At 45.2% G+C, this 20,130-nt stretch overlaps 1 protein-coding gene across 1 annotated transcript in view; it reads right to left on the bottom strand.

Annotated features, from left to right (window-relative positions):
• The window catches only part of Rab3gap2 (RAB3 GTPase activating non-catalytic protein subunit 2), a 72,782-nt gene that overhangs the window by 16,817 nt on the left and 35,835 nt on the right, over window positions 1-20,130 (bottom strand). Inside the window, exons 10-24 of the mRNA XM_032915048.1 lie at window positions 19,020-19,168; window positions 18,208-18,287; window positions 18,008-18,097; window positions 16,343-16,482; window positions 14,794-15,010; window positions 14,128-14,271; window positions 13,818-13,900; window positions 13,465-13,529; window positions 10,445-10,535; window positions 7,580-7,707; window positions 6,666-6,879; window positions 5,669-5,766; window positions 4,750-4,855; window positions 2,901-3,061; window positions 1,894-2,122 (exon numbers count right to left, since the gene is read on the bottom strand). Coding sequence (XP_032770939.1) covers window positions 1,894-2,122; window positions 2,901-3,061; window positions 4,750-4,855; window positions 5,669-5,766; window positions 6,666-6,879; window positions 7,580-7,707; window positions 10,445-10,535; window positions 13,465-13,529; window positions 13,818-13,900; window positions 14,128-14,271; window positions 14,794-15,010; window positions 16,343-16,482; window positions 18,008-18,097; window positions 18,208-18,287; window positions 19,020-19,168 — 1,995 coding nt within the window. The remainder of the gene's footprint in view (window positions 1-1,893; window positions 2,123-2,900; window positions 3,062-4,749; window positions 4,856-5,668; window positions 5,767-6,665; window positions 6,880-7,579; window positions 7,708-10,444; window positions 10,536-13,464; window positions 13,530-13,817; window positions 13,901-14,127; window positions 14,272-14,793; window positions 15,011-16,342; window positions 16,483-18,007; window positions 18,098-18,207; window positions 18,288-19,019; window positions 19,169-20,130) is intronic.

Here is a 20,130-nt window from a genome sequence, read left to right as displayed (position 1 = left end):
ATTACATCTAATATACAACTAACTTCCCCTGTTATCAAATATGAGTAAAATTTAGTCATAATTTATGTTTTACTCATCAAGAGGATACAAACATTTATATGAGCTGAAAATATTCAAGACATCTGAAAAATTCTGTTCATTACTGAACAAAACTATATACTTAAAAATAACAGACACTAGCCCCCCCCCCAACCCTCGCTCTTATCTTTTGGGGTGGACGTAGAGGCAGGAATTTAGCATTGCTATGCTACCCACTACGACTCACTTGAACTCAAACGATCATCCCCCATCTGCTTCCAGAACAGTTGAGACTAACGTGTGCTACCACGCCTGGCTTATCTCTTACTTCCATTCGAATGGAGAGTTTCCCAGAAAAGGGATGCCTCATGGTAAACACCCTCGTCTGTGAAAAACGACCCCAACAGGGTGCTGGGAAGTCAGATTTCACGTCTGGCTTCTGAATGACTTTGTACCTGTTCCTCTATAACTATGCCCCTGACTATACTTTTTGGGTTAATAGTAAAAAAGTGTACCCCAACCTTCTTTAGGGGACAAACAACAGGGTTACAGTAAACTTACAATAGAAAAAAATTGTTACAAACTTATAAATAATGAGAAAACAAGTTAAGTAAAAATCTATAAACACAAGGCTGGACAAATGCTCAGTGTCTGAGAGTTGGTACTACCCAACCATGAGGCCTGGGATACAAAGCTCGTTTCCCTTGTAACAAGCCAGGCGTGCTAGACACCCTTGTAAGCCCATTTCTGAGACGACAGAGACAGAAGGATCCCTTGGTCTTGCTGTCTTCCAACCTAGCCTAGAAAGTTTGAATCCTAGGCTTGGAAAGAGACTCTGCCTCAAGGAACAGAAGGAGATTGACTAAGGACACATGACACCCACTTCATGTGTGTGTACAAAATCAGTGTACCTGTACGAACACACACACACACACACACACACACGCACACACACACACACACCCCTCTTAAAAAGCTATAAGCTTTTTTATAAATATTCTGGTACCCAGTGCCTCCTAGGGACGCGCAGGGAAGCTGAAAACAAAGGCGCTAACCCCTCGAACCAGAATGCCGCGCCCACAGAAAGCCACGCCCACAGAAAGCCACGTACCAGGGAAGGAGACTGTGAGAAGTACACAGCTGCTCTCACAGGGGTAGCTGTGGGAGAGCCATGAACAGAGGCTGGGAAGAGTATAGGCACTAGGGTGCATCTGGTCTACTGCACAGAAGAGAATCTACACAACTAACTGTACATTCAAAAAAGACAGCGCAGAGGACTCTCGGTGCCCCTGACACAGAACAAGCGCCTTGTAACAGATCTGAGCTAATGATGTACAAATTAAAATGCCACTCTAAGTCTCAAGTGTATGGCAACTATGAGACAATGAAACATAAAACATACTTCAGGAACATTTAAAAACACAGAATGAGGAAGAAGGGATGAAGTTATTAGCTCTCTGGAGATCAGGAGGGGAAGACAACACTAGTCAGGAATGGTTTCTCGGAGGGAGACTCAGACTTTGAAACATGAGCAACGCTCAGGTGTCCAGGAGTGGGTGAGATGGGAGAAGGACAGGCTCAGGTCCAGGGATGGGAGACTCCGTAAACATTTCATTTACTGAGAACGTAGGACTGGTCTAATGTTAACTAAGAAGCACACGTGTGTTCCTAGTACTTGGTTAAGGCAGAGGGCTGAGTTCAAAGCTAGCCTGGCTACATGGTCATAGCCTGTGTGACAAGAAGGAAGCGAGTAGGCACATACTCAGAATAACATACATGCACACGTGTGCACACACTCAGATGAGCTTCAGCTTACCTCATTCAGACTAACATACATGCACACATGTGCACACACTCAGACAATCTTCTGCTTACCTTTCCCCCCTTCTAACAGTTTCTTAACAGAAAGCCTAGGAAGTGGCTCTGTCTGTGGAGATGACGCTTTGGCAGCTGGAGGGCTTGCTCTGCTATGCAGCAGAGTCTGGAGTATGAGGCAGTCCTCCAGCTGTCTCAGCAGGAGCTTCCAGTACTCGGTGTCCAGAGAAAGGGCTTCCCAGGAGTCTGTGAGGGCTTCTGCATCAGCATCCAAAACCATCTGGGAAAACTGAGAGAAGATATCCTGCTCATACCCTGGGCAATGTGTTTGGTTTCACTGCTGTGCTGGAGATCGAACCCATGGCCTTACCTATGCTGGGCAAGTGCTCTTCTGAGCCCATCCCCAGCCACCTGGCAGATTCTGCATCAGTACCAACGTAAAGCAACAGAGGCATCATTTGATAGATTTAGAACTCAACTGGATGAGACTGCAGACTCAGGTTCGACCAGTGTGCACCTTAGAGTCTCTGGCCTCTGGCAAAGGCTGCTCTCCTCAGGGCACTGACAGTACCAGCGAATGCTATCACTGCAAACATCTCAATCTGGTAGTGTCACATTTTCCCCATAACCTCCAGGACTGACCGTGTTTATATAAACCACTAGAGACCCCTCAGGGTTAACCCAACAGCCCACCAGGAGAAACAACTTGACCTAACATGAAATATAAGAAAAGCAAACTTAATGTAAAGGAAACCTCGGGAGAGGAGGGGGAAACCCGCACAGCAAGTTCGGTAGAAAGCGCGGGTCTGCCTGACTGAGTGCTGGGTCTGGAGGAGGAGGATGAGACAGTCATTGGCTGTAGACCCTGGATAAACCTAGGAAGTGGTCCAGTCTGGCCCTGACCCCTTGGTGAGGGAAGCATCACTTCTCATCACAGCTCCTTCACACTCCTCACACATTCCACACTCCATGCTCCAGGACGCTGCAAGCTACCCACCCTAGAATGGAAAGCCATACATCGGCCAGCGGGAGCGGTATGGAGCAGAGCTGCAGGGCTGCCCACTTACTTTCTTATCTGTGGCACTGCTGGACATCTGCGCAGCAACAGAATGCCCAACGTGTGCAGACAGCAGGGCAGCTCCGTTGTTCTCTGACTGAATGCAGGCCATGCGCATTTGCTGCCACCACGGGGACACAGACTGAGAATCCCATGTCTCATCGATGGCCACTACAGAGACAAGAAACAAAGCAAACAGTAAAATCTTACCCTGTGAGTATGGGCGTGTACTATACGTGTTCCTTCCTTTATGCTCATACTACACCCCTCAAAGACGTCCTGCGTATGTCTAAATGCACTAGAGAATTAACACTGTGCTAGCTAGGGCTTAGTCAACCTGAAACTTGAGTCATCCGCTAGAAAGGAACCTCCAATAACAAAACGCCTCCGTAAGCTCAGCCAGTAGGCAACCCGGTGCATTTCATTTCCCTGATGGATGACTGATGTGGGAGGGCCCAGCACACCGTGGGTGGTGCTACCTCCCCGCTGTGTGATTGGAGGTGTATAAGAAAGCAGGTTGAGCATGGAGAAAAAGCAAACAAGTGAGCTACACTCCTCCAGTCTCTGCTTCCTCAGTGACAGATTGGTACCTGGAAGTAATAAGCCTTTCCTTTCCCTGTTGCTTTTGGTCTTTGCACATCAGGAAAAATACTAAGACACTGCAACTGATTTTATTCAGAACATTTCTCTTCTGTTTCCTTATCCTATTAGTTATGCTGTTTCCGAATCAATACCAAATTCTTATCTGAAGTATCTTCATCATTATGAAAAAAGAATGTTAGGATATAAACATGCTTAACTTCTAAAAATTTACTACTTACTTTATGCGTATGGGTTTTTGTCTGCATGTATGTCTGTGTACACATATGAGTCTGCTGTCTGTAGAGGTTACAAAAGGGCAATGGATCCCCTGGAACTAGAGTTACAGACAGTTGTGAGCCACCATGTGGGTGCTGTGAATTGAACCTGGTTTTTCTACAAGAGCAATGAGTGCTCTTAATTTCTGAGCCATTTCTCCTACAAAAATAGGCAAAATATTATTTCTCCAAAAGACTGCTTTCTGGTGACATATCTTCTGACAGCTGAATTTCAATGTCTCATATTAAAGCACATTGCAAATGTACAGCAAGCTTCCAACTAGTGCATGTGCTCATGTGTATGTGCTCATGTGCAGGTGTTCATCTGCAAGTGTTAATGAGCATGTACTCATGTACAGGTGTTTGTGTGCAGGTGTTCATGTGCAGGTATCCATATGCATGTGTTCATGTGCAGGTGCTCGTGTGCAGGTGTCTATATGCAGGTATTAGGGTGCAGGTGTTCATGTGCATGTGCTCATGTACAGGTAGGTGTTCATGTGCAGGTGTTCATGTGCATGTGCTCATGTGCAGGTATCCATGTGCAGGTGTTCATGTGCAGGTATCCATGTACAGGTATTCATGTATAGGTGTTTATGTGCAGGTGTTAGTGTACAGGTATTCATGTGCATGTGCTCATGTACAGGTGTTGGTGTGCAGGTGTTCATGTGCAGGTGTTCATGTGCAGGAATCCATGTGCAGGTGTTCATGTGCAGGTATTCATGTACAGGTGTTTATGTGCAGGTGTCTATGTGCAGGTGTTAGTGTGCAGGTGTTCATGTGCAGATGTTCACAAGGCAGAGGATGCAAACCAGGGCCTTGTGTATTGAAAGGATCTACCCCCTAGCTGTACACCTCACTGAAGTGTTCTCCACACTATAGTCTCCTTTTGCTGAGAGAAATCCTTCCTATCTTTGTGTGGTATTCTCAACATTACATTCTGTTTCTGAGCACCAAAGTGGAAACCCTGGGGACACTGGCCCACAAAATGCACTGGTCTCCTACCTTTCATCTTGCTCAGCAGGGACAGCATGGTATGCAGACAGCAGACAGATTGTGGTTTGTCCAAAATATCTTTTTCCTTCGAAAGCCAAACACTTAGGAGCAGAGACTGAAATAAAATCAAATCTTTTTCAGCCTAAGTAGCATTTGGGGGGAGGGATTCCATATTTTCCCACAGAGCTCGGGTGTGCACGATGATGCAGTGTCTAATTGGGTGCTTGGTCTATCGTGTCATGTGGGGATCACCTGAGGTACAGTGTCTATCTACGAGATTCTCAGCACCTGCTGGGTACCTGACTCCACCCCACCCCCTCTCAGGTTGCACATTTCTTCCCATCTAAGCCACAGCTGCCAGGAAGGACAACACTGAGACACTGCTGTTGAGTAAAGCAGCAGCTGCAGGTTCTGGTAGAGGACCGAGGGAGGGGCTATCTTGGTCTTGCTTTTGCCAAAGACACAGGGACATAGTATGAACTATCAGACTCCCATTCTAAATTCCCTAACATGCTATGAAAAACATATTTTAAACAAAACCACGTTGGTGAGCATGAAAACCTTTCTACACCATCTCTAAGATTTGTAAAACATAAGAGACGATTCTGAGATGCTGGGACTTGAAGAGCACAGGTGTGTAAAGATTCTGTCCTTGAACATTTACATTTGAGAATGTTTTAAGAGCACTTGTCATTCTAATATAACAACTGATGATCAGAGCCTACTATAAATGTATTCGCTCATTAAGAGTCTATATTTATCTGAGCCCAGAAATTATAAGAAAATAAAACAATCTTGGTATAGCAATTGCAATTTCCTTTGATCATTTCAGGTTTTTTAATGTATATAATTGACACACTAAGATAATCACTTAAACTTAACACACTTCTATGTGACATTTGCAAAGGATTCAGTAAGCAAACCTCACCAGTAACTGCTGCGGGCTAAGTCCAGCAGACTCCAGAGTGTGGCACATGTCTTCAGTGGAGCTTTCTCCATGCAAACACTTCCAAAAGAAGAAACTGCCTAGCAAAACAAACACACGTTACCGAAGACGACTGTTCATATTAACAAATCTCACTGACTTATAAACCAGAACTCCAGAGGAGCAGGACAGTATGGAAGAAAAAATGTGTGGTTGTTGTTTGAGGGATTCTTTCTATATAGTCCTGGCTGTCCTGGAACTCACTATGTAGACCAGGCCAGACCAAACTCACAAAGACCCACCTTCCTCTGCCTCCTGAGTGCTGGGATTAAAGGTTTCCACACCTCCCCCGCCCCCAAAAAGAACTTAATGTCTAAATTTGATTTAGGAGAAGATAAGCTAAGTCATTATGCCTTAAAACTGTCTGTCCGTCTGTTCTCTCTCTCTCTCTCTCTCTCTCTCTCTCTCTCTCTCTCTCTCTCTTTCTCTCTCATGTGTGTAGTATGAGTATACACACAGGTGGAGGTCAGAGGTCAATGTAGGATGTCCTCCTCAAATGTTTTCACCTTATTTTTAAGAACAGATCACTCACTGAATTTGGAATTCCCCATCAGGCAAAGACTGGCTGACCACAGAGCTCCAAGGAGCCCCATATCTCTGTCTACCTAGTGCTAGGATTCGAGGCAGAGGCCACCATGCCAGGCTTTTTGCACAGAGACTGTGATTTCAGACTCTGGTCCCCATGTTTGCATGGCAAACGCTTTACTGAATGAGCCACTTCTCCAGCCCCCACACTTTATTGGAAGGCTTACTAATGCGATTGAACCTGTAGGGCACAGTGTATGAACACCCAGAATCATCACTGACCAAGAAAAGTATGTACATTGAGGTTTTGGCCATTGAATTTCAAAACAGAAGCAGTGAGAGTTGCTGTGGCTCTGTGGCCTGACTTCTGTGGACCTCAGGGAGGGCGTGTGGGGGATCGCAGAGCTTCACCTACCTAGAGCCACACACTCCTCTTCACTGGTCTTCCTTATGCTCAGTGCATCCTTCTCATAGTCTAGATATTCAAGGAAGGTCTTAACAGGTAGCACTCCGTCTGCATCCTCAGAGAACCGCACAGTGGCCTTGGTGTTTTCTTGTTTGTATTTCTCTAATAAGGCCCGGAGCTTCAGGAGTTCTTTATCATCCAGCCTTAGCAACACAGCCAAATCCTGTGAGCAAGAGAAGACCCTGTCTCTCTGAATTCTCACAAACGCTAGCCCACTAACAGAACTGAGATTCTAGGCTGATGAGCAGCGATGGCTTTTAAAATCGGTGTGAAATAGGACAGAGATAATGTACTGTTTCATTGTTAGTTTTAAACGACACTTCAAAAATACAATGCAATGTAAGTAAACTAAGCCTGAAAACTACACACTACTAACAGTGCCATTTTACCAAGTCTCTTTAGAGTACTATTTACTTTTCTAAAAGCTGGGCCCTAATAAATATGTGTTATATAACATAAAAAGAATCATAAAGGATGCCAGTGGAACCCTCGGAAACTGTAAGCAGGCCCTAGTTAAGTCTTTCTTTTATAAGAGTTGCCTTGGTCACAATGTCTCTTCACAGCAACAGGACAGTGAATGACATCACCTTAAAAAATGTCAAGAAAAATCAAAGGAGTCTAAAACAGTAAAGATGAACTGACAATGAGATTTAATATTTTTGTATTCTCATAAAATACATAGAAATATAAATTAAGCAGCAAGGGACAGAAAGGAAGCCTGACAGAAAAAACAAACCTTTAAATTCTTAAAAACAAGACACCCACCCCAAACCTTTAATTTTCTGTTGTTTACTCAAAAAGCTTAAAAGTTAAAAATACTCATGGGGATAACTGTGCATAATGTGACACTTGTGGTTACTCACATTATCAGAGAACGGTGTATCTGAGTGAAAGTCAAGAGTATTTAACTGACTGACAGACTCATAAAGATGTAGTAATTTCAATTTACTGGCACAAAACTGTAACAGTCCTTCATCGACAGACTCAAGCTCTAAAAGGTGGAGGAAAACATATTAGACATACTTAACAGATTCATAAAAAGACTTTCATAATTTCTTAAAAGTGCAATTTCTTAATAGGTTAAATGTTGATATGCTCAACCTATCAGATTATGAAAGCAGAGATATTTTTCTAATATAGTAAAATGTCTAGCTTTTTAAGTGAAATAAGGGTTTCTAGTAAAGGGAGAAGAAGCAGCCAGTAAGAGTAAGAGAATACCATGTGGTATTTCTATTTAAAGAGTCAATCCTAACTGTCCTGTTGGCCCCAGCACCAGACACTTGCTGTGCTCACCTAAGGCTAAGTCTGCCTGGCTCTGAGGATGTGCGCACGTAAGGCTGCCTGGCTCTGACTGTTACCAGGTCAAAGACGATTAGGCTCACACAGGAACTATGCACTGTGACAAATGCACCGCCAAGCAGCCTGGCAAGCCTGAGTAGCCTGAGTAGCTTCCACTAACATCCACTGATGAGGTTTTATTTTGCTCAAGATTAACGCTGAGGAAAGATTCCCTACCGAGCACATTATGCATAATAATTAAGTTATTTTTTGCTAACGTAAAACAAATATATATATTCTCTGCCAGGGCAGTTATTGAAAACTTGAAGAACTCTTATTTAAGAATGAATAACAAGATGTATTACCTATGTTCCCACAGCTATTATAAAATAGTGTAAGAAACTCTGAAAAATTTCAGGACTTGGATTTAGCAACAGAACTTGAAACTGTGATTTGTCTTTTAGTGTTCGTTTTGTGGTTTGGCTTATTCTCTAGATAATATCAGATCTTTTGTTAATGCTTTCAAGGGATGAAAAACTTTTTATAATACAGTATGCCTTTTCAGTGAGCTGTTTCCACTAAGACATGGGCACTAAAGTCATCCACTGTTTACCAAGAGTGGGCTTTCAATATCTACCGAAAATGTCAAGAATGAAAATTATCTCGAAATTAGGTGCTTAATGTCCTGCGGAAACTCGATATGAATTCTCTTTAAGTCATTGTGGCCTGCCTTCAGCATGATTAAGTATAAATGGAATTAAATATAATCTGGCTTTAGATTCTACTGTTAGGGAAAGTCACAAGTAGATGGATTCAATCCACTGCACACCACAATTCAATTTATTAGGAATCTGAAGTCAGTTAACTTTGCAAGCTCAGCTGAAAAGGATGTGGAGAACCCAGTTTCAAACGTAATTCTTTTCAGACAAGTTTAAACAAATAAAAGTCAGCACCAAAACTCAGCCCTGCTAATGGAATGACAGGCTGTGAATTCTGGAACTCCCTTCTCTGTTCATAAAGGATGAGAGAGCACAGGTCCTCTACGCTAGCAGAACATCACTCCAAAGAATAAATATTCTTGACCATTATCCCAGTCAGGAAAAATGTCACTTAAGAATGTCCCCATTAGAGACCTCTCTTCTCTAGGAGGCAAAGCAAACGCCAAAGACAGCAAGAAAATGTGTTTGGGTTTTATTGTTGTTTGTAGGACTGGGTCTCCTATGTAGAGCGGCCTGGCCTGTAATATGTAGCCAGGCTGGCCTTTGAACTTAGAGCCCTGCCCACTTCTGCCTCCCAAGGGCTGGGATTGAAGGCTTGTGCCATGACCCCAGCCCTGTTTGGTTCTTGCATACCGTTAGCTCACTACCCTCATCCTAATGGCTTTCACAATGTCCTGCAACTCTCTCAAAATAACAGCTGCTCATTAAAATTTTCTATTATTAATTATTTTCTTAGCATATCATTTTATTTTTTAATATTTAAAATACTTTTATTAATTATTTAAGAATTTGACATACGCATATAATACATTTTGAGCATATTCACCTCCACTCTTTCCCAACTTCATATCCACATTTTTTTAAATTCTAGAAACTTTATTATCAAAAAATTACAAATAAATAAAAATATCACATAACAAAATTAGCAGACAAAGTATAGGAGGCATTTGGAATAGAAGCTATGGAACGTCACGTTGAACTTTGATATTTTATTAGGACTTTTGAGGAATGGGAGCTTTCTAAGTATGGTATGCCTTTCCCCCTTTAAATAACTCACTGAGTCCAATTTCTGCTTCTCATACACTCATCACGGGTGTGAGGCCACCCACTGGAGTGTGTGTGAGCTAATAATTAGGAGCCCACAGACCTAGAGAAAACTGACTCTCCCGCCTCCAGAAGGCATCCATTGTCAATAGCTCCTCAGGCAGGGGTGGGGCTTACACTCTGTCGCCCTCAATGCGGGGACCAGCAACCTTCATGCTGACAGGTTTAGGGCAAGGAGCCACAGTGGTGGGTGCAGCAGCTCTGTCGTAGCCAGACAACTTCCTCTACGTGCCCACCCACCTTTGCTTCCTGCCATCTTTCTGTCCCCCTTTTCCAAATGTTCCCTATGCCTGGGGTGGAGTGGACACAACACAGTCAGCCTCCCTGTGGCTGCTTCTTGTCATTCTGTACTGACATGTTTCCTCACAATAGTGAGGCATGGGCAAAGACTATTCTTAGTGACAGTTAACACACAGAGTCAGTTCAGACGGAAATCAAAAGCATATGTGAGATGGGCAATCTTTAAAGCTCCCAGTATTAAGGGTAGAGGGTAAACACCCGATTATGTGTCCATCTGCCAATTTCCTCTAGCTACCTGTTGGTCATCTCTATATTAATATAACATGATGGTGTCATAAGTCCCATAATGAGATATAGAATCTGAAGGGAAAACTTAATATCGATTACCTTGGTTTTTTAAAGTGTCCATTAAAGTCTGAGTAACATTTCTAAGGCAGGAAAATGACACACGGTCACTGGCCAAAATGCTTTCCAGAGCCTAGAAGAAACAGTGAAGGATTCTAGTGATTATACAGAAACAATTTAGCTTTACACATACACCTGTATCTCTGCTACCCCACACTGCAGCCACACAAATGAGAATTCGAGTCACATTTAAAGTAGTCTGGGACCGAGCCTATGCCCAGACAGAGAGCGAGTAACTACAGGGTGGTTGCTGGGTCACAGAATAGCCACACGACATAACAAGGGCAGTCTGAACTGGCCTCTAACTGGAGTGGTTGCTGGCATGCCGGATATGAAGCTGCTACCTCATTACCATCTGCCAGGATGACCATGGCAGGCTGCCACGCCCGCCATGCTAGACACAGTCCACACTCTGTCCTCAACAATCACAACCAGTCCAGATGCTTAAACGTCTTGTCTTCAGTCACAGGCTCTAAAATATCTCGTCACACCTGAGGCAGCAACCAGTCAGGAACAGTTAAAGTTTGTATTTATCCTTTCATATCCTTTCATATCCTTTTGGATTTTAACTGATGAGACGAGGAGTTTAAAACCCCAAGTCTAAGTTGGCTGTGGTAGGACACAGGACTCCCAGCACTTGGGAGGTAGAGGCAGGATGATCTCTGTGAGTTCCAGGAAGGCAGAGCTACACAGAAAAACCATCTACAAACAGATAAATAAAAGATAACTATCAGTCTCATAACACAATGACGTCTATATCTGAGAGGTCTAAATGAGCAAAAGACTCACATGACTGCCAGTCCTACAATGAGGCAGCTATCAATAGCACAGAAGGAAACTGACAAACAGACCCGCCGCTGTCCTTCCAACAGAGCAGGCCGCTGAGTGAGTGCACTCTCTTCCCTCACTGGATTCAGTCTCTCAAGGTCTTCATTCTCTGCCTTTCCTCTGGTGTTATGAGGCAATAGGCCATTGTGACTTTTCTAGCATTTAAAAAAGAAAATCCATCTTTCATGTACGATTCGGTGGTGTAGCAAGGGGAAGGAGGAAGAGAATCTTCCCAGCTCTGCTGGTCTGTGGTGCATGGTGAGGGTAGTGATGGCACGAGAGAGAACACTCAGCTTAAGGCCTTCCCCATGACTTGCTAAACTCTCAGATGTTAGTTACATTGTCGGCACAACACCATGTTCAATAACTGAGATTTTTGTCCTGAGGAAGAGAAGGCCAATTAGCAGTCAGTGGAATAGAAAATTAGAGTGAAAATCCCAGGCTTTTTTGCTCTGTAATAAAACAATAAAGCACTTTGTTTGTTTCCTTTTTGAGACAGGGTTTCTCTGTGTAGCCCTGGCTGTCTTGGAACTCAGTCTGTAAAACGGGCTGGTCTTGAACTCACAGAGATCTGCCTGCCTCTGCCTCCCAAGTGCTAAGATTAAAGGCGTGTGCCATTACTGCCCAGCTAATAAAGTACTTTTTAAAAATGGCTCCAACAGAAACCACTCCTCACTGGTTTCCCCCACAGACACAGTGACACAATACTATGCACACTGGCCTTTGCCCTTGGTTCCTGGCTCACAGCTCCTGTGCTTTCTAACAATAATTTCCTGAGTGACGGGTGCTAAAGAATGTTTCTCCTGTTGACCCCAGCTCCTGGAAGAGGGGTGCTAAAACCCCTGCAGATACAGAAACTGGGAGAATGTTCCCTTGTAACATTTCATGCTCCTGATACAGAACTCCTGAGACCTCTGCAGCTTCTTAGCAGAGAACACAAACATCTCCTGTTTTAGTGAGGCAGTTCCTAGTACAGTCACAAGATGGGGCTGGTTACCATGGCAACCAGCCAGGCGCTTAGAGAATTCCAAATTTTAGCCCCATTCCGGGCCTCCAGGGAGGAACACTGAAGGGTAAGCCGACCATTAACAGTCAGTGGTGCGATCATCCCAAGTTCCGAAGCCTCCATAAACTCCTGCAGGGATAGAGGCTTTGGGACTTCAGGGAGCTAAGGCTTTGTAGCATGCCGAGACTCCTGGAGAGACAGGGAGGCTGCACACAGGTCTGCAGAGGCACTGCCCCGTGCACCTAGCTGGCTGTCAGGAGTCTTTAGTATCTGTTTCAACATGTATGTAACAAGAACTTGCCTGAGTCTGCGAGCCACCTACCAAACATAACTCACAGTTGGTCAGAAGCCTGACAGCCTACTGGTGGCGGCTGGCATTTAAAAGTCAGGGGACGTTTCATGGACTGAGTCCTTCAGGTCAGTAAAGTCAAAACTGACCTGAATCTCAACACCGAGCCTGGCGTACTGGGGAGGGTGGGGCTGTGTGCCTGGGTCTCTCCTCAGGACAAGTGAGCAAGGAGAAGCGATGCACAACTAACACAGCGGCAAAGCTCAGCCCAGCAATCCCACTGTCAGCTGCACGTTCGGTAGAGACCGGCATCGTATGCTGGGAAACAAGGAAAACCACACACTGTGGTTGACTAAAAAACTGGTTTGACCGCAGGAGAGTGAGCATGAGTTGCAGTGTGCACACTAAAGGGCTACAGCTCAGCTCCACTCAGCATGGGCACTCACAGAAACACTAAAACAAGTCACAGAACACAGCAGACAACATGTCTCCAACTGTAGAAAACTGAGAACACACCAAGATGCTTCTGAGTGCTACACAGAAATGGAGTGTTAGCAAGAAACACAGTTATCAGGGATGGGAGGAGGGCTGGGACGGAGGAGGGGCAGCTGGGCTCTTCAGAGGTTCTGGAAGCTTCCATTTCCTGAGGCAGTAGTCACACACCTGTGCCTATGTTGTTATCACCGTTTCCGCTACTCTGGATTTATGTATGTGTGTGTATAGAGCACATGCAGTCACATATACAGTAACATTACTTAAGATTTTTAAAAAAGAGAAACAACAGGTACTCACTCCTACGTGGGACTATGAAAATAAAATGTTTCTCAGGATTGAGTGACATCGGTTTCTCAGCAGGAAAATTCTCTACTACACACTTACTTGTTTCTTGGTTGCAGGGTACTTAATGTCAAGAATCAACTCCTTTATTTCCTCTTCAAATGAATCTAAAACGAGGAAATGAGACTGCAATGTTCAGTTTATCCTAGAAAGGTGTTTCCATGGAAGACAAGCTGTCTGCCTTCTCTGTCATCCTACAGGGGTCACAGCCCCGCAATCCCCACCGCATCATTTTCTTGAGCAGGAAGAACCCCTAGATGCACACATCCTCCTCCCCAAGCATGGAGAGAAATTCGACCCCCCCTCATCCTGCAAAGGCTGTGTGCAGACAGTGGGGTTCCTGGAGGCACTCACAGTGAGCCGTGCTGTCCCGTGATTTGATTAGAGGCACCTACCCGGCCTAGGGGACTTTGCTCTCAGCAGGGCGGCCAGCTTCTTCACTAAGTGCAGGTCCTTGGCTCTTTCACTCTTCTTATCACTGAAATAATAAACACAACTTATTACAGAACGAGGATCTGGGTTCCTTCTAATCCTCACGCAATCCAACTTGTCTCTTGTTTCCTATTTAACTCTAAAGGGATCATCTAGTGATCAAACAAATCACCAAATGCTAAACAGAAAACGAACAAGGAAACAAAAAAGCCTGAGGTCAAGGACCAGGCAAGCCGTGCACAGCGGAGTCACAGCATACACGGCGGCTCTTACCTCAGTGCTAAGTGGAAAGGCACGTTCACCACCTTCACACTTGCAGACACAGGGTCAACAAGACAGATCTGGTAAGTCTGAGGTTGCCAACTCTGACTTGTCACATTGTTTAAGCCCATGATTTTGTAGCCAGGATACAGCAGCCTAAGGCAATCACATACCAGCGGGTAAGATTATCAGCAGCAGAAAAAACCCCCACAAGGTGCTTTGATCGCAGCTACATCTTCATCTACGTGGGTACCCACCAGGCAGATAAGCACGGATACCAGGGAGCTAAGTTGGATGGAGGGGTCCACTTCAAAGGTTCTAGGAAACTGTATGAGCACAATCAGACCCACAGTGCAATAGCAAACAAGGGGTATGCCCTGCTTAGCATCGTCACTAACAAACTCCGTGGTTTTCCCTTTGGGGTCTTCACAGCATAAGAAAAATGGCTTACAAATGGCTAGAGCAAGCCCACTGAAGTCAGTGGCCGACCGTGGCATTCTCAGTAATATCTTTTGCCTGTGTAATACACAATCCTCAATTCTACGTCAGGCACTCACAGGGAAAACATGACAGACAGAGCACTCTGCAATTCTCCAAGGTCTCATCATCTACTGCTGCTTTAAGGAGTGCTCTCCTGCGTTCCTCTCAGGACCAGCAGATGCTGGCCCTGCAGCTTACCTGCAGTGTTTGCCCACGTTGAAAGCTCCCACTCTAGGTCCTTGCTGTGTGCTCCACACTTCCAGAATTCCCCTTCGTGGTGCATAGATTACAAGGAACTGAGCTACTCGACTGGGCCCTTGAGTATTTCCAAAGGGGGAGAAGTCCCCCTTTTCTGGTACTCGTTCATGGAGGTCCTCTACAATCTGAATCCATCCAATTTGTGCATCCCGATACCCTTGCCGACAGAGAAAGGGAGCTAGTCAGTTTATTCATCTGGGCTCCATAGGTCCTCAGGCACTACTGACTATTTAGAGGGTAGGGAAGATAGAGAAGTACATTATCTTTTTATTACTAGAGGCCTTAAACAGAAAAGATTAAAAAAGTAATAGCCTATCACCAAAACGTCAGGTTTTAATATTTTACCATGTAAATTTGCTCAGATCACTCTTTTCTTTAAAAAGAAAAGATTGCAGACATCCTCAAAGCTTTCTGAGTCTGCCCCTACCTTTGCTCCCATTCCCTTCCCTTCCTCTTTTTGAAAATTCCTTCCTTAAGGAGAAAAACAGATCTGGGGAGAGTACTAGATTGGCTAGCTAAAATCTGATCAAGACATAAAGTGGCCATCCTGATATTCAAGCTCCTCGGTGTTACAGGAGAGGGAGAGCAGGCAGCAGAGAGAGAAAGCACCAACAGTGGATGCTGCTTTGCTTGGGGTGGCCCTCTTATAACTAATACCCGTGGGAATTACAGGTGACTGAAGCAGCTAGAGAACACAGCAATGTCAGCAGCAATGGTGGCCTCATAATGGGAAAGGTCATGTGATGACAGGCAGGGTCAGGAACCCAACACGAACAGAATTGACTGGAGGAGAAGGAGGAGGAAGAGGAGGGAGAGGAAGAAGAGGGAGAGGAAGAAGAAGAGGAAGAAGAGGAGGAAGAAGAGGAGGAGGGTGAACGTGCCTGTGTTAAGAAGGAGACAGAGTCCAGTGGAAGCATGCGCAAGGCCCTGATTGCAAAACCTAGTGGCACAAACAACAAATCCGAGCTAACCAAGCAAAGAGCCAGTGCTTTAACGGAGATGAATCAACTCACTACCAGTCAACTGCTGCTGACCAGTGCTTTAACCGAGATGAATCAACTCACTACCAGTCAACTGCTGCTGACCAGTGCTTTAACCGAGATGTATCAACTCACTACCAGTCAACTGCTGCTGACCAGTGCTTTAACCGAGATGAATCAACTCACTACCAGTCAACTGCTGCTGACCAGTGCTTTAACCGAGATGTATCAACTCACTACCAGTGCTTTAACCGAGATGTATCAACTCACTACCAGTCGACTGCTGCTGACCAGTGCTTTAACCGAGATGTATCAACTCACTACCAGTCGACTGCTGCTGACCAGTGCTTTAACCGAGATGTATCAACTCACTACCAGTCAACTGTTGCTGACCTGAGTTGCTGTAGAGAGAACTGAATCCTGCTATGAACCAAAAGCTAAAGGATGAGAACGTTGCTCAAGTACTGAGCTAAAAAGCAAGGCAGCTTTCTCCACGTTTGTAGAAGTACCTTTCCACATCCGTATTGCAATTCCTCTGGCTACATCCAACAAGATAACTCTGCCAAAGTCATCCGTGACTGCGGCCAGAGTGTTACAAGGAGACAGGCATATGCTTTCGCCGTGGCGTCTAGAATCCGGAAGTCCAAATCTGTCAGTAAAAAATAAACAAAAGCTAAAATCACACCGAAAGCTAGAAATGCAGGATAATAAAGTAGACTGTGTCTATTTCTAATGAAAAGGTATGAACCTCTCCTGGACTAACACTCCATTGTGTGCTATGCCTATACCATGAAACAGAGAAAAGAAACAGTTTCCTGGTTTTGAGCAAGAGTCTCATTACAGAGAACACACAACCAACTGCACAGCAGGACACACTGTCCCAGCACAGGCGTCTTCTGCTTCAGTCCCAGTGTGTGCTCTGTGCTAGACAGACGCCAATACGCCTATCTGTGAGGGTTCACTCTGATGTCCGAAATGACAAGGAACTATGAGAAATGCCTAGGACATCCACAAGGCACATTCCCGGGCTGTCGGTGGTGTGTTTCCAGATTAGAAAATGAGAGCTCTGACCTTGAACAGATGAATCCTCTGACAGATCTATAATATGTTGGCATTACTGGGAGGTTGTGAAAATCAGAAAGGGACACCTAAATGAAAGCTGTAGGTCACTGAGGTATGCCCTGGAAGGCCTATGGCCTTATGGAAGCCTTTGGCCTTTTCCTGGAGCCTATCTTTCTGGACTCAATTAAGAGGTTAACGCCTCTCCTTGCCACGTGTTCACACAGCAGTGACAGTCTGCTCAAGAATACTGGACCAACTGACGACAGAGTGAACCCTTTTGGAACTGTGAACCAAAGTAAAGTTTTCCTGCTTTAAGTTGTTTTTGTCAAATGTTTTGACCTGAATAACACAAAAACAACTAACCTGCTGTCTAAGGAAGACCTTTCTTTTTCTAAAGAGTTTCTGCTAATGTGCTATTGGCCTGTAACCAACTTCTGTGAATTATCATTGCAGCAGGAGTAAATAGGAAATGGAAGGGAAGGAGCTTCAGGAAGAAGGCCTTGAGCTCAAACTCTGTCCCGTGGATCTGAGACACAGAAGGCCATCTGACCAATTTCTTGATTGCTGAGTGAATTCAGCATTCAGGTGTGTTATAGCATGAAGAGAAAAGGACAGCACACAGTTCCGTGGTGCAGTGCTTGGCCCACATGAAGGGGCTCCCAGAACTGCCAAGAGGAAAGGTGACTGCAACCTCTGCTTAGAGAGTGCAAACCTATAAACCTCAGAAAATTGATTTTACTAACAGTTCGTTTGTCTGCTTTCTCAAGGTGAAGAACAGGAATTGGAATATCACTTCCTTTACGGTGATATTTTATATCAGGTAATAAGCAACAATTAAAAAGGAAGCCAAGCAAAAAGCCAGCCATCTCTTCCAAAAAAATTAAAGTAACAACAAGAAAAGCTGCACCCTTCAGATACACTGGTACGTTCTACAGTAAAACAGGAAGGAGATCCAAGCCGGCATTCGGAAGACTCATCCTCCTCAGGGAACTCAAGTTCCAGTTGAAAACAGAATCCCACGTGAGGAGAGATTCTCAGAAGCCCGAGTCACAGGAGTCAGGTGAGTGTGATAAGCTGCTCAGAGCGTCCCTGGGAAAGCATGGCTGACTTGCCTCACAGCCAGCGGGGTGGCTGGCTCCATCTTGGGCTTCTGCTTCTGGACAGTTTCTTCTTCATGCTTGCTTTTCCAACCAAGCCAACCACTGAGGAGAGGGCACACAGATGAATACTAGCCTCAAGGGTCTCAGAGCACAGCCCCAGGTCTAGGCAGAGTCAAGGCAGATCCAACTCAGATGAAGTGAAAACGCATTACCTGGCGGCACTGAAGAGGGCGGAGGTCAGCTTACTTGCAACAGCGAGTGCAACGTGAGACAGCAGAGGCTGAGTGCTTCCCTGCAGACAGACAGACACAGAGAAAACATAGATGAAGCCTGTTTCTAGAGGAGGTTCCAAATCTGCACCAGGAGCGCTTCCCGGAGGTGACAGCCTCAGTAGCAGCAACAATGTGCAATCAATGCTAGGATTGAGAATAAGGCCCACTGTGGCACAAGGTGCTCCTGTCAAGTGCTTTGGCCTCAGCAGTGCAGACCAACACAAGAACTTCCCATTGTGCTGAGCTGCTGCTGGCCTATAACCAACCTTTAAACTGTAGCTTACGGAAAACCCAGGCCAGTAAGACAAATGACATCGTCTAACTGTGCTGTGGATTTCCCAGCTGTACAAAACGGCCTCTTCCCTACCTTTTTCAAAAAGGAAATATATATTTGTTTAAAATAAAAAGATAGTTCAGCCCATCCAGATAAGGCTTTAAGTGAGAAGTGCTTCTGAATGTAACTGCTAACTTTTCTCTATTTCGGGAAACAGTTTCGAAGCGTGTATCAACTGTAACGGGCAGCATGTTCTGTCCCCCACTTCTTCACTTACTCTAATCCCTGGAGGGTTGACGTAATTAACAACCAGCAGTTGCACCAATATTGAAACAACACTCAGCTGTCAAAGAACTCAGGGCTTCAGAGACCAGGGTTTATTGGTTTTACCTTGGGTGTTTCTAAGCTATGTTACTGGATCTAATTTATAGGCAAACTAAACAGTTCAGAGGGGCTCTACCCAGGATGGAGCTCGTACCTCTAGAGCATAGAAGAAGCCAGTGAACGGACTGGAGCCCACAGTGATGTACTGGGACATGGCGGGCGGACTGTTTTTAATTGCTGCATTAAATCCACCTATATTGGAAGCAGTCTTCATTTGATCAAACGGTGACAGAGTCATAATGCCTTATAATTCAAAGAAAAAGAATAAAAACCCAGTTTGAATACATTAAAATGACTTCATGGAAACTATTATTTTACTTGTTTTAAGATGCTTAGTTCTAAGTCAAAAGTAGTTTCTGAAACTACAGATCTCCACATTAGAAAGTGCTGATAAATATTAGAAGCACCGACCTGACTCGCTCGCAAGCGTGGCCTGCCTTGACCTCTGTCACTTTCACGACCCCCTGAGGTGACATTACTTTTTACCGTCTCCTCTCCCTCTCATCCAGCTCAGATCCCCTCCAGAAGCCCTAGCACCAATCTTACTCCACATGCTCCCCTGAGGAAGCCCTAGCCTTGGAGTGCCCCGAGTGTCTGCTCTTGACAGAAACGGCTGTTCACACAAGGCCCACCCACTGTCTGAGCACCTCCTCCTACACCCAGTCCTTTGCAATCGCATGTTAAACAGACTAGACTGTTGGCACCGGTGTCCCAGTCAGAGGTGGCTGCCCTGGTCGCTACAGTAGTACTAACTTCTGCCCTGGATTCCCTCTGCACATAGGTCTCCATAAAGTCAAGCTCACTGGACAACTTCCACATCTCCTTCCGTATCTATGTATCTATGAGGACCTCCTTCACAGTGGGGCCTGCACTGAGCGAGGGAAAACTGAGAGGCTGGGGGCAGTGTTCCAGGCAGGGAAGCAGCCATCCCAGTGTTTGCAGAAGGCTCCGGTGCTCTGAGGAGTCAGATCAGTACAGGATGCAGTGAGAGGGGCTGGGAGGCGAGGCCCACGCAGCAGAGCAGGCAAAGGCCCAGAGTGCAACTGGGAGGACGGGGAGCAGGTGAAGGGTGAGAAAAGAGCAAGCGTCAGGAGAGGAAATCTGTAAGTGAAGATGGGAGGTCACGGTGTACACCCAGCAAAAATGTTCAGACACAGAGCTTAGGGAAGAAAAGAGCATGCCCCTCAAGGAGCCAACCAGAACTG

Source organism: Rattus rattus, chromosome 10, assembly GCF_011064425.1.
Source record: "Rattus rattus isolate New Zealand chromosome 10, Rrattus_CSIRO_v1, whole genome shotgun sequence".
NCBI lineage: Eukaryota > Metazoa > Chordata > Mammalia > Rodentia > Muridae > Rattus > Rattus rattus.
The sequence above is the reverse complement of the archived record's forward strand: the minus strand, read 5'-3'. Positions and strand labels throughout refer to the sequence as shown.